The sequence below is a fragment of the Myodes glareolus genome, chromosome 2 (genome assembly GCF_982192425.1).
Source record: "Myodes glareolus chromosome 2, mMyoGla1.1, whole genome shotgun sequence".
NCBI lineage: Eukaryota > Metazoa > Chordata > Mammalia > Rodentia > Cricetidae > Myodes > Myodes glareolus.
In genome coordinates this window covers 106,927,627-106,941,598 of record NC_142027.1, presented here as the reverse complement: position 1 = coordinate 106,941,598, position 13,972 = coordinate 106,927,627, and the positions used below count along the sequence as shown (strand labels likewise).

At 40.7% G+C, this 13,972-nt stretch overlaps 2 protein-coding genes across 4 annotated transcripts in view; both read right to left on the bottom strand.

Moving 5' to 3' along the window:
• The window catches only part of LOC148123115 (NXPE family member 3-like), a 39,263-nt gene that overhangs the window by 8,302 nt on the left and 16,989 nt on the right, over positions 1-13,972 (bottom strand). The window contains exons 2-4 of one of the 3 annotated variants that reach the window (XM_087903390.1): positions 8,865-9,601; positions 7,899-7,981; positions 3,308-3,379 (exon numbers count right to left, since the gene is read on the bottom strand). In XM_087903390.1, coding sequence (XP_087759516.1) covers positions 3,308-3,379; positions 7,899-7,981; positions 8,865-9,586 — 877 coding nt within the window. In that variant the 5' untranslated portion in view covers positions 9,587-9,601. The remainder of the gene's footprint in view (positions 1-3,307; positions 3,380-7,898; positions 7,982-8,864; positions 9,602-13,972) is intronic. The other 2 variants (XM_087903388.1, XM_087903389.1) reach the window with 2 other exon arrangements.
• LOC146895486 (NXPE family member 3-like) overlaps positions 1-13,972 on the bottom strand; it is a 78,307-nt gene that overhangs the window by 48,993 nt on the left and 15,342 nt on the right. The gene's annotated exons all lie outside the window — the stretch shown is intronic.

Sequence of the window (13,972 nt, the reverse complement as noted above, 5' to 3'; positions counted from 1 at the left end):
CACTAAATGCCTATATAAAGAAACTGAAAAAATCTCACACTAGTGAATTAACAGAACATTTCAAAACTTTAGAACAAAAAGAAGCAAACTCAACCAGGAGAACTAGACAGTAGGAAATAATCAAATTGAGAGCTGAAATAAACAAAATAGAAACAAAGAAAATAATACAAAGACTCAATGAGACAAGGAGTTTGTTCCTTGAGAAAATCAACAAAATAGACAAACGTTTATCCAAACTAAACACAAGACAGAGAGACAATATCCAAATTAACAAAATCAGAAATGAAAAGGGGGACGTAACAACAGACATTGAGGAAATCCAGAGAATCATCAGATCATATTTCAAAAACCTGTACTCCACAAAATTGGAAAACTTAAAGGAAATGGACAACTTTCTGAATAAACATCACTTACTAAAATTAAAAAATTAAATCAAGATCAGATAAATTAAATAGACCTCTAACTGGTAAAGAATAGAAATAGTCTCGCAAAAAAAAAGCCCAGAACCAAATGGTTTCAGCACAGAATTCTACAAGATTTTCAAAGTAGAACTAATACCAATACTCCTCAAATTGTTCCACATAATAGAAACAGAAGGAACATTGCCAAATTCTTTTCATGAGGCTACATTTACCCTGATACCCAAACTACATAAAGACATTACTAAGAAAGAGAATTACAGACCAATCTCACTCATGAACGTTGATCCAGAAATATTAAATAAAATACTGGCAAATTGAATCCAAGAACACATCATCCACCATGATCAAGTCAGCTTCATCCCAGAGATGCAGATGAAAATCTGTCAACATAATCTACCAAATAACAAACTGAAAAATAAAAACCACATGATCATCTCATTAGATGCTGAAAAAGCTTTTGACAAAATATAATATCCCTTCATGCTAAAGGTCTTGGAGAGAGCAGGGATACAAGGAATATACTCAAATATAATAAAAGCAATATACAGCAAACAAACATGTAACATCAAACTAAATGGAGAGAAACTCACACCAATCCCACTGAAATCAGGAACAAGACAAAGTTGTCCACTCTCTCCTTATCTATTCAATATAGTTCTTGAGGTCCTAGCTAGAGAAACAATATACCAGAAGGAGGTCAAGGGGATACAAATCGGAAGAGAAGAAGTCAAACTCTCACTATTTGCTGGTGATATGATAGTTTACATAGGTAACCCCAAAAATTCTACCAAGGAACTTCTACAACTCATAAACAGTTTCAGTAATGTAGCAGGTTACAAGATTAACTCAAAAAAAAATCAGTAGCCCTCCTTTATACAGATGATAAATGGATTGAGAAAGAAATCAGAGAAACATCACACTTCACAATAGCCACAAATAGCATAAAATATCTCAGAGTAACTCTAACCAAAGAAGTGGAAGACTTGTATGACAGGAACTTTAAATCTTTGAAGAAAGAAATTGAAGAAGACACCAGAAAATGAAAAGATCTCCCATGCTCTTTGGTAGGTAGAATTAACATAGTAAAAATGGCAATCTTACCAAAAGTTATCTACAGATTCAATGTAATGCCCATCATAATCCCAGCAAAATCCTTAACAGACTTTGAATGAATGGTACTCAACTTCATATGAAAAAGCAAAAAACCCAGGATAGCCAAAACAAAACTGTACAATAAAGGAACTTCTGGAGGCATCACAATCTCTGACTTCTAACTCTACTACAAAACTACAGTCCTGAAAACAGCCTGGTATTAGCATAAAAACAGATAGGAGGACCAATGGAACTGAATCGAAGACCTGGATATTAATTCACACACCTACAAATACCTAATTTTTGACAAAGAAGCAAAAAATATCAAAAGGAAAAAAGAAAGTATATTTAACAAATGGTGCTGGTATAACTGGATATTAAGCTGCAAAAGAATGAAAATAGATCCATATCTAACACCATGCACAAAACTCAAGTCCAAATGGATCAAAGGCCACAACATAAAGCCAGCCACACTGAACCTCACAGAAGAGAAAGTGGGAAGTACACTTGAATGCATTGGCACAGGAGACCTCTTTCTAAATATAACCTCAGTAGCACAGACACTGAGAAAAACAATTAATAAATGGGACCTCCTGAAACTGAAAAGCTTCTAAAAAGCAAAGGACCCAGTCAACCAGACAAAATGAGAGCCTACAGAATGGAAAAAGATCTTCACCAACCCTGTATCAGACAGAGGACTAATGTCTAAAATATACAAAGAACTCAAGACATTGGTCATAAAAAGAACAAATAATCCAATAAAAAAATGGAGCACAGACCTAAACAGAAAACTCTCAACAGAGAAATCTCAAATTTCTAAAAGACACTTAAGGAAATGTTCAACATCATTAGTCATCAGAGAAATGCAAATCAAAAAACTCTGAAATTCCATCTTACACCTGTAAGAATGGCCAAGATCAAAAACACTGATGACAACTTATGCTGGAGAGTTTGTGGGGAAAAGGGAACACTTCTGCATTGCTGGTGGGAATGCAAGCTGATACAACCTCTTTGGATGTCAGTGTGGCGATTTCTCAGAAAATTAGGAAACAACCTTCCTCAAGACACAGTGATACCACTTTTGGGTATATATCCATAGGATGCTTAACCGTGCCACAAGGACATGTGCTCAACTATGTTCATAGCAACTTTGTTTGTCATAGCCAGAACCTGGAAACAACCTAAATGCCCCTCGATCAAAGAATGGATTGAAAAAAAAAGTGGTACATTTGTACAATGGAGTACTATATAGCAGAAAAAAATAACAACAGCTTCAATTTTGCAGGAAAATGGATGGAGTTAGGAAATATCATTTTGAGTGAGGTAACCCAGACCCAGAAAGACAAATATCATATGTAATCACTCATAAGTGTTTTTTAGACATAAAGCAAAGGAAACCAGCCTACCAATCACAATCCCAGAGAACCTAGACAACAAAGAGGACCCTAAGAGAGACATACACATATCTAATCTACATGGGAAGTAGAAAAAGAGAATATCTCCTGAGTAAATTGGAAGCAGGGGGACCATGGAAGAGGGTTGAAGGGAAGGGGAGAGGAAGGTGGGGAGCAGAGAAAAATATATAGTTCAAAAAAATCAGTTTTAAAAAAAAGAACAAGGGTGATGGACCATGCCTTTGGGAAGCAAAGTCAGATGTCTTTGAAGTCAAGGCCAGTCTGGTCTACATAGCAAGTCGCTACAAGCCAAATCTATGTAGTGAGACCCTGTCTCAAAACAAACAAATAAAAGAACACAGATGGCTGGAGATGCATCCAAGTTTGTAGAACGCTTACCTAGTATATTTGATGCTCTTGGTCCAAATCTCATCACTGAATAAACCATTTCTGTCAGCTTCTGGCCTGTAACTCAGGAGGTGGAGGGAAAAGGATCAAAAATTTGAGGTGGTGTCTACAATATGGCTCAGTGGGTGAAGGCATTTACTGAGCAAGCCTGGCAACTTCAGTTCATTTCCCCAAGGCCCATGCGAATGTGGAAAGTGCGAACTGCCTCCACAGAGCTTTCCTCTGACCTCACACACACTCATTATGACACATATGCACTCATATCCACATCACATATACACAACATAACAATCATAAACAGATAAGTAATATTTAAAAGCCATCAAGATGTCTCCATCTCCAAAGTTGATTGAGTTTGATCCTGGAACTCACATGGTGGAAGGAGAAAATCCACTTCTACAAGTTTCCCTCTGACCTCCACACCTTTGGTGTGTCATGCATGGCTACACACACACACACACACACACACACACACACACACACACACACATACACACACACACAATGCAAAATTTTGTTTTTCAATTAAAAATGTTCTAGTTTCATCCTTGGCTACATAATAGGTTCAAGGCCAACCTGTGTTACTCAAGCCTGTTTCAAAAGAAAACAGCAGGTATGCTGGCATGCACCTTTAATACCAGCATTCAAAAGGTAGAAGAGGGTGGATGCCTGTGAGTTCAAGGTCAGCCTTCTGCACATACCACATTCCAGGCCAGCTAGGGCTTCATTGTGAGACCCTATCTAAAATGACAAAATAACAAAAAGCTCAGTTGAATAATACAAAAACCCACTCAAAACTAACAATTGGAAACAGTGTGAAGAAGAGATGATAATGACCCCCATGCAGACCAAGGATGTGTACCAGTTCATGCCTGCATTCAGTGCTTAGCTCCTGCTGCCTCCACTACACACCAAGAAAGGGGAGCCAAAAGTACACAGAATCAAGGCACAGGGTGAACACTGAAAAGATCTACATGACTGTCTGTTCAACCTGCTCCTCCAAAGATAAAACCTGAATCCCAAGAGGTCCCTTCAAAGTAGACAGAAGGTACCCAAAGAGAGAGGGGAAAAGCTGATGCTGGCAAGGATGAGTAGAACATGGCGGTGCCAGGGCTTGGGAATGCAGCTCAGCTGGTAGGTGCTTGATTGCCTAGTGTTCACAAAGCACTGGGTTTGATTCTAAGTTTAAATTCAACATTAGGTGATGTTCTGGAATAATCCTTCTGCACACTGTGAAGATATGTTGCTCCCATTGTTAATAAAATGTTGATTGGCCTATGGTGAGGCAGAATTTTCAGGGCAGAGAGAATGCTGGGGAGAAGGGCAGGGTCCAAGGAGATGCCGTGGGATGCAAGGCGAGTAGGACAGGAAGTATGTACGTGAGGTAAACACATCCTTGGGGCAGCACATATATGAATAGAAATGGGTTAAGCTAGCTAATGACAAACTGAGCTATCGACTGAGAATTTATAATTACTAATAAGTCTCTGCGTGGTTAATTGGGGAGCAGCTGGCAGGACAGAGCTGATCGGTGGTCTAGATGGAAAACTCTGCCTACAAGGTGAGGTCAGACTTGAACTTCTGACCCTGCTTATTTCCAGAGTGCCAAAATAGCAGGTATGCACCACACTGTCCCATAGAAGCTGGATTTACTGTTAGTGCTTGAAGAGTCCAAGAATAAGAATATAGAAATGTAGATTCCAGAAATAGGAATGTCGAAATAAAGAAATATAAAGTTGCAAGCCTAGGAGAATGAGAGCAGACTGTCAGTTGCTTTCCCAGTAGTTTAAGGATTAACTATTAACCGTGGGTTACTCCGCTTTACAACCCATAGTTCTATTTGCGAGGCTGAAGCGGCCCTCTGCAAACTTACGGTCACTCTGCAAACTGAGAATCAGTTTTTAGATACCCTCCCCCATTACTCATGACCAGAAATTGATGTGAGCTGAGTTAACTTTTAAATGATGGGATGTACGTAACTTTTGACTTCTTGGTTTTATATTGTCTCATACCCTTCCCTGCTATGCGAAACTGGCAGTCAGGGGAGGTCCAGAGCCTGGGTCAACACTATCAAGGAATGACAGGAAAAACGATGGGCTAAATACAAACACTAATCTAAATGAAAAACTCTGTTAATGGAAATTGTAAAGAAGGGAAATATGTATCCAAGTTTTACCTTGAGATTGTAAAAGTTCTTTTGTTGTTACCCAAGGCTTGCTATAAAAGGAGGAGTTTAAAAACCGGCCTTTGCCACAGCCTTACAAATCCATCTCTGACTGTGGGTCTCAGCTAGCTGATAAGCTTTATGTGCCTCATGGAGATTTACTTTTAATTTTTAAAATTTTTTTTTCTGGAATAAAGTTTGTTTCTAGTTTATTGGATGCTGGTAGTCTGTCTGTCCTCATCTTTGTGTGACCCCCGTGGACCCAACAGTGTTGTTTTTTTCTTTTAATTTATGTGACTGTGTGTATGCCATCTGTGTTACAGTGCCAGCTGGAGCCAGAAAAGGGGATTGAATTTCCGCAGGCTGAAGTCACAGGCAGCCATGGGTCGCCCAAAATGAAGCCAGGCAAACACTCAGGTCTTTTGGAAGAGTCACAAGAGTTCTTAACCTTGGAGCCCTCTCTTCAGCCTCTTGCTGTCACATTCATCAGTTCTGACATCCTTAAGCTTTAAAGTTTGGCTTCAAGGAGGTGAAGGATATTTTTCTGGCTTCAAGGAGGTGAAGGATAGATATTTTTCTATCGCCAATTGTGGAGATGGCTTCAAGAGTTTGTACTTGTAAATTCGGGACATTGTATATATTATATATGTACAGCCATTTGTATGTCTTTTATAATGTCAATAAAATATTTTTTCTTTATTATCCGTGCTAGGGATAGCATCCTGTGCCTTGCCCAAGTTAGGCAAGTACTGCTAGGCTAGAAGTATGCTATTACAGCCATAGTTCTAACCACTGTACTACACTTCCCTGGCAGGAAAAAAATAAAAAGTACAATAAAACCCATCTAAGGGCTGCAGAGCTGCCTCAGTGGGTGATGTACAGGCATGCGCATGGGTGAAGGCCGAAGTTTGACTCCTAGAACATGTGTAAACACTGTGTGTGGTGTGCCTGGAATCCAAGCACCTGGGGAGGTGGAGACAGCAGATCCCAGGGGCCTACTGCCCAGCCAGTCTAGCTGAAACAGCAAGCTCAGTGAGATTCTTTATCTTGAAAAATAAAGAGGATCTTTATTTATGTGGCCATTTGCTTACTTTCCTAGAAGACTGACCTGTTACCTGGGTTCTTCTTTCTACATACACCCGGAACACTTCCTCCAGCCTGGTACTGATGGCTGACAACCAGCACCTTCCCTGGCAGGAGTGGTGGCCCACATCTGGGAACAACTCAAGTATCTCTCTCAGTGACCATCCATTTTGGGCTTAGAGGGTGCTGGGAGCAGGATGGATCTCTGCCTCAGTCCTCCAAGGGACTGAACACAGGCATCCCAAGGCTGCGTAGCTGGTCACTGTGTCTTTGTGCCTGAGGCTCTAGACACACCCCTGCCTCCTCTAGGGACACTGTATCTGGGATACTCCAGCCAAGAGCATAAAGCAACTGTACCCATTGTTCTTTAGTGACTGAGCAGAGTTTCTAGCAAAACTTCATTCAGAGAGAGAGAGAGAGTGAGAGAGGGAGAGAGAGAGGGAGAAAGTGCATGTTTTTATGTGGATTCTCAAGTACCACCCCGAACCCAGCTGCTGGGAGGGTCCTACAGATCTTCCTTTCTTCCCTTTCAGGCTCACCTTTGGGTTGGGCATATGATGAATATAGGAGTCCATTACTTCTTTGAGGAAGGCATCAATGCCTTCAATTTCTTCCTTTCTGAGGAGGTAGCAAGAGAGATGCTGCTCCCTCTGAAGACTGTGAGTGCTTGCTGAGTAAAGGCCACTTGGTTTTTCACTATGAACCATTGTCCTGAGAACCTCTATGGACAATAATATGTGCACTGACCCTCTCTTGCTTGCTGGCTGTGGCCCGAAAAATCAAAACTAGGTCTCTCCTGCATGAGTTCTGTTCAAAACCTACCCAGCCACCCTTGGGCTGGCAGAACCCCAGTTTTTCCTTCTCTAATCATTATCAGTTAACAATTCACTGCCAATTGAAACCACTTTCCCTGCACAAGAACCATAATACAACTTAAAGTAAAATAAAATATGGTAGAGAACAATTAGAGAGAACATTCTGACCTCTGCCTGGTCTCATGTACTTCTTCACAGGCGAGTGAACCCACACCCATACTGCACTCTCAGACACACACACACACACACACACGTGCATGCACGTGTAACACACATGATTTCAGGAATACACACATATACCATACACATACTCACATACTGATATATTTCACACACACCCATATCACACACACACACACACACACACACACACACACACAGACACACACACACACGCACACACACAGATACACACATACACCACACACACAGAGACACATATATATCAAATCAAAAAGCCCACAACCCATCTCAGCTGATGACCACCCCCTCCCTACCCCCATATTCCAAAGTCACTCACCCATATTCCTCAGGTTCCCAATGGCTGCTGGTGTCACCAGGATTGGAGATATGCCTGAAGGGAGTGGCTGGTCAGTCACACTCCTGAAGAAACAATGAGTACGAACTTAGATGGAGGTTGGCCAGGTGAAAATTTGATTAGTAAAGAATGTACCATGAATGACTGATTATCTCTCCTCTACCTAATCCCAGGGCACAACACTAAAGGGAGCACTGATGGGGCGACTGTAATAGGAGGAACACACATGCAAGAGAACAATCTTATCAGTTCATTAACACTCAAGATAAGATAAACAGAATTTCACAGCAAATGAGAAACTACAGTTTCCTTGGGCACTAGACTCTAGGAAGAACAATTCATTTTGTTATTGTCATTACACAAACAGGCAGTAGGGACTATAACAACACCCCTTACCCCAACACACCCCCTTTGCCTTTTTGACACCAGCTGTAATGCCCATGAGTCACAGGCTGGACTTGTTTATATTCACTATGCAGCCAAGGATGGCCTTGAACTAGTTTTGTTTTGTTTTGTTTTGTTTGAGTTTTAGTTTTTCAAGACAAGGTTTTTCTGTGTAGCCCTGGCTGTCCTGGAACTCACTCTGTAGACCAGGCTGGCCTCACACTCACAAAAATCTACCTGTCTCTGCCTCCCGAATGCTGGGGTTAAAGGTGTGTGCCACCACTGTCCGGTGTCCTTGAACTTGTCACTTTTCTGCCTCCATTGTAATGTCACCCTCGACCACACTAAGAATACAAGACCACTCTGAGCTGCAGGAATCTCTAAATAATGACGACAGTGAGATGCCTCCATGAGTAAAGGGGCTTGGCTGCCAAACCTGACAAACTGGGTTTGATACCTGGTCCCACGTGATGGAAAAACAGAACTGACTTCCTCAAGTTGTCTTCTGACCTCCACATAACTATAGTTAGAACTGGGACACATTCGATATTCTAGATGTCTTACCCAGCCATCAGTTTCTCATCATGCCGTGTGGTCACCTTCAGGTAACTTCCACTGGAGTGACCGACTAAAGCATCGCAGGGCAGGGTAGATGGTTGAGCACAGAACCAGAGCTCCCCAGAGACCACATCCCTGTACTGGCAGGTGGGCCCTTGGGCTCCAGTCGACTGGGGGTCCACGTTGCAGATCACAGCCTCTTGAGTGCCATTCCTGCCTCGAAAATACCCCCTAAAGTCAACGGTGGCCCGTTTTTCTTTCCAGACCCTCTGTAGGACCCCGACTGCCTCACTGGAGTGGATCAGCCTCACTTGCACCTGGGCCGCTCCAGCCCAGAGCAGGGGGAAGGACAAGAGGTACGTGCCATTCTCCAGATCCTTCACCTCTCCTGGGACTCCTGCTTTCAATTCCTGCCCCAACAGCTGTGCCCGAAACAGATCTCCACCATGAGTCTTGGGCCTACCCTGGTGGTCCCTAGCCACAAGAATGGCCTCTAGGTTACTTCCCAGAGTATAGGTGGCCTGAGCAGGATCCTTCAAGCAGTAGGTGGAGGTTCTGGGGCTGGTAGAAGCCAAAAAGTCATCCTTGTCACCACCAGTTGGAGGCCAGGACAGAAGGCTGGTCAGGTTGGTGAGTTCTTCAGGGAGAGAGTCCCAGTAGATGGGCTCAGAGCCAGAGCTCAGATAGGGTGGTGGATTCCAATGGTTCATGGGCTCAGGCCAAGACATTATGAGATAGAACACCTGTGGGAAAAGAAAGAGGACTATGGATCTGGAATCACTTGGCACAGACTGCCCCTGGAGAGGTAAGCATCTGGGTTCTCATTTTGAGGGCTCTGCTCTCTAGGCCCTTGCCCTGGGAGGAACATCCCATTGCCCCACCCCCACTCACCAAGCCCCAGAGACCCTGAGCAACCTCCACACACCCACTACCATCCTCCACCACATCTGTGGCAACTGAAGCGTTGGCCCTGACTGTCCCTGGAGATGAGCCCCAGAGCCTATCAGTATCCACTTGAGCCACAGACCTGCCTGCAACTGGATGAAGAGAAACCACCTAAGCCACAGGCCCTACCTTTACCAATTGGAGGAAGAAGGATCTTTTGAAGTATAGGCTTTACCTGCACCCACTGGAGGAAAGGATGGGGAGAAGGCTGTTTCAGAACATATCCAACAATATAAAGATGAATATGGCACCACCAAAACCTAGTGGTCCTACTACAAGAAGACCCGAACACCATAACCCAGAAGAAGCAGAAGAAAATGACCTTCCATATAATTTTATATAGATGATAGAGATCCTTAAAGAGGAAATGAAAAATTCCCTTAAAGAAATGGATGAAGAGACAAACAAAAATTGGAAGAAATCACTAAATCTCTTAAAGAAACCCAAGAAAGACCAGTCAAAGAGGTGAGGCAAACATTTCAAACAGTTCAAGAATTGAAAACTGAAATAGAGGCAATAAAGAAAACACAGACGGCGGGACTTCTGGAAATGAAAAATCTGGGTAAGTGAATGGGAACTACAGATGCAAGCACAACCAACAGAATACAAGATCAATAGTTAGAAGAGAGAATCTCTGGTGTTGAAGATACTATAGAGGAAATAGATGTATCAGTTAAATAAAACATTAAATCGAACAAATCCTTAAGACAAAACATCGAGAAAATCTGGCACACCATGAAAAGACCAAACCTATGAATAATAAGGATAAAAGAAGGAGAAGAACTCCAGCTCAAAGGCACAGAAAGTGTATTCAACAAAATCATAGAAGAAAACTTTCCCAACCTAAAGAAGGATATGCCTATGAAGTTACAAGAAGTTTACAGAACACCAAATAGAATGGACCAAGAAAGAAAGTCCCCTAGACATATAATAATCAAAAAAGTAAACATACAAAACAAAGAAAGACTATTAAGAGCTGCAAAGGAAAAAGGCAAAGTAACATATAAAGGCAGATTCATCAGAATTACACCCAACTACTCAATGGAAACCTTGAGAAACTTTTTTGGTTCTGGTCAAATATGCTGCAGAAACTAAGAGATCAGGGATGTAAGCACAGACTATTAGATCCAGCAAACCTTTCAATCACCATAGATGGAGAAAACAGGATATCCCATGACAAAGCCAAATTTAATCTTTACCTATCTACAAATCCAGCATTACAAAAAGTACTAGAAGGAAAATTCCAACCCAATGAAGTTAGTTACACCCAAAAAGCACAGGCAACAAGTAACCTCACACTAATAAACCCCAAAGAAGGGAAACACATGAACACTACCATCGAAAAATGACAGGAATCAACAATCACTGGCCATTAACATCTCTTAATATCAATAGACTCAATTCACCTATAAAATAAACACAGGTTAACAGAATAGATACAAAAACAGGACCCATCCCTCTGTGGCGTACAAGAAATGGACCTCAAACACAAAGACAAATGGTATCTCAGAGTAAAGGGTTGGGAAAAGATTTTCCAATCAAATGAATCTAAGAAACAAGAGGATGCAGCTATCCTAATATCTAACAAAATAGACTTTAAACTAAAGTCAATCAAAAGAAATGCAGGAGGACACTTCATACTCATCACAGGAAAAATGCATCAAGACAAAGTCTCAATTTTGAACATCTATGCCCCAAATACAAGAGCATCTATATATGTAAAAGAAACATTACTAAAGCTTAAATTGCACGTCAAACCCCACACACTAATAGTAGGAGACTTCAACACCTCACTCTCCCAAATATACAGGTCTTCCAGACAGAAACTTAACAGAAAAAATAAGAGAACTAACAGATGTCCTGATTCAAATGGACTTAACAGACATCTACAGAACATTCCATCCAACACAAAATAATACATCTTCTCTAGTCCTCATGGAACTTTATCTAAAACTGACCACATGCTTGGTCACAAAGCCAACTTCAACAAATAAAAAAAATGGCATAACTCTTTGTATCTTATCTGATCACTGTGGCTTAAAGATAGAATTCAACAACACTAATTGCAGAAAGCCTACAAACTCAAGGAAATTGAACAGTGCTCAACTGAATCACCCCTGAGCCAAGGAAATAAAAAAGAAATTAAAGACTTCCTAGAATTAAATGAAAAGGAATATACTCCAACTTATGGGACATTTTGAAAGCAGTGTTGAGGATAGTTCATAGCACTAAGTGCCTACATAAAGAACATGGAGAAATCTCACACAAGCAACATAACAACACATCTGAGAACTCCAGAACAAAAAGAAGCAAACTCACCCAGGAGGAGTAGATACCAGGAAATAATCAAATTGAGGGCTGAAATCAATAAAATAGAAATAAAGAAAACAATACAAAGAAACAATGAGACAAAGAGTTGGTTCCTTGAGAAAATAAACAAGATAGACAATCCCTTATCTTAACTAACCAAAGGCAGAGAGGGAATACGCAAATTAACAAAATCAGAAATGAAAAGGGGCATAACACACTAAGGAAATACAGAGAATCATTAGGCCATACTTAAAAAAGCTTGTACCCCACAAAATTGGAAAGCTTAAAGGAAATAGACAATTTTCTGGAATACACTAAGAATAGATAAACAATTTAAATAGACCTCTAATCCCTAAAGAAATAGAAGTAGTTATCAAAAGTCTCACAACCAAAAAAAAAAGTTCAGGGCAATTCTACCAGAATTTAAAAGAAGAACTAATACCAATATTCCTCAAATTATTCTATGCAGTAGAAACAGAAGGGACATTGCCAAACTCTTCATGTGGCAACAGTTACTCTGGTGTCTGAACTACACAAAGATGCAATTAAGAAAAAATATTACAGAATACTCTGCCTCATGAACATTGTTGCAAAAATACTCAATAAAATACTGGCAAACTGAATCCAAGAACACATCAAAAAAAAATCATCAATCATGATCAAGTTAGTTTCATCCCAGAGATGCATGATGGTTCAACATAAATAAACTGAAATGGAAAAAAAGCTGCATGATCATCTCATTAGATGCTGTAAAAGCATTCAACAGAATTCACCAACCCTTCATGATAAAGATCTTGGAGAGATCAAGGATACAAGGAATGTATCTAAACATAATAAAAGCAATATATAGCAAGCTGGCAGCCAACATTAGATTAAATTGAGAGAAACCCAAAGTGATTCCACTAAAATCAAGAATAAGACAATGTTCCACTCCCTCCATACCTCTTCAACATAGTACTTGAAATTTTAGCTAAAATAATAAGACAACCAAAGGAGATCAAAGAATTCTTTTCTTTTCTTTTTTTTTTTTGTTTTTTTGAGACAGGGTTTCCTTGTGGCTTGGAGCCTGTCCCGGAACTAGCTCTTGTAGACCAGGCTGGCCCCGAACTCACAGAGATCTGCCTGCCTCTGCCTCCCAAGTGCTGGGATTAAAGGCATGCATCACCACCGCCCGGCAATCAAAGGGATTCAAATTGGAAAGTAAGATATCAAACTTTTGCTATTTGTAGATGATATAATAGTATGCATAAGTGACCCCAAAAATTTGATGAGGGAACTCCTACAGCTGATAAATAGTATCAGAAATATGGCATGGATCAACTCAAAAAATCAGTTGCCCTCCTATAGACAAATGATAAATGAGCTGTACTGTGGAAAAATCATCTTGTACCCTGTAAAGATTTGTCACTTGTATTGGTTTAATAAAACTGTGTTTGGCCAGTAGCCAGGCAGGAAGTATAGGTGGGGTGACCAGAATAGGAGAATTCTGGGAAGAGGAAAGGCTCAGTCTGCAGTTGTCACCCAGACACAGAGGAAGCAAGATGAGGATGCCTCACTGATAAAAGGAACCAGGCCACATGGCTAACACAGATAAGAATTATGGATTAATGAAAGATATAAGAATTAATTAATAAGAATCCTGAGCCAATAGGCCAACCAGTTTATCATTAATGTAGGCCTCTGTGTGTTTCTTTGGGACTGAACAGATGTGGGACTGGGCAGGACAGAAACTACTTACTGTTAACAGAGAGGAGAAAGAAATCAGAGAAACATCACTATTTACGATAGCCACAAATAACATAAAATATCTTGGGGTAACACTAACCAAAGAAGTAAAAAACTTGTATGACAATAACTTT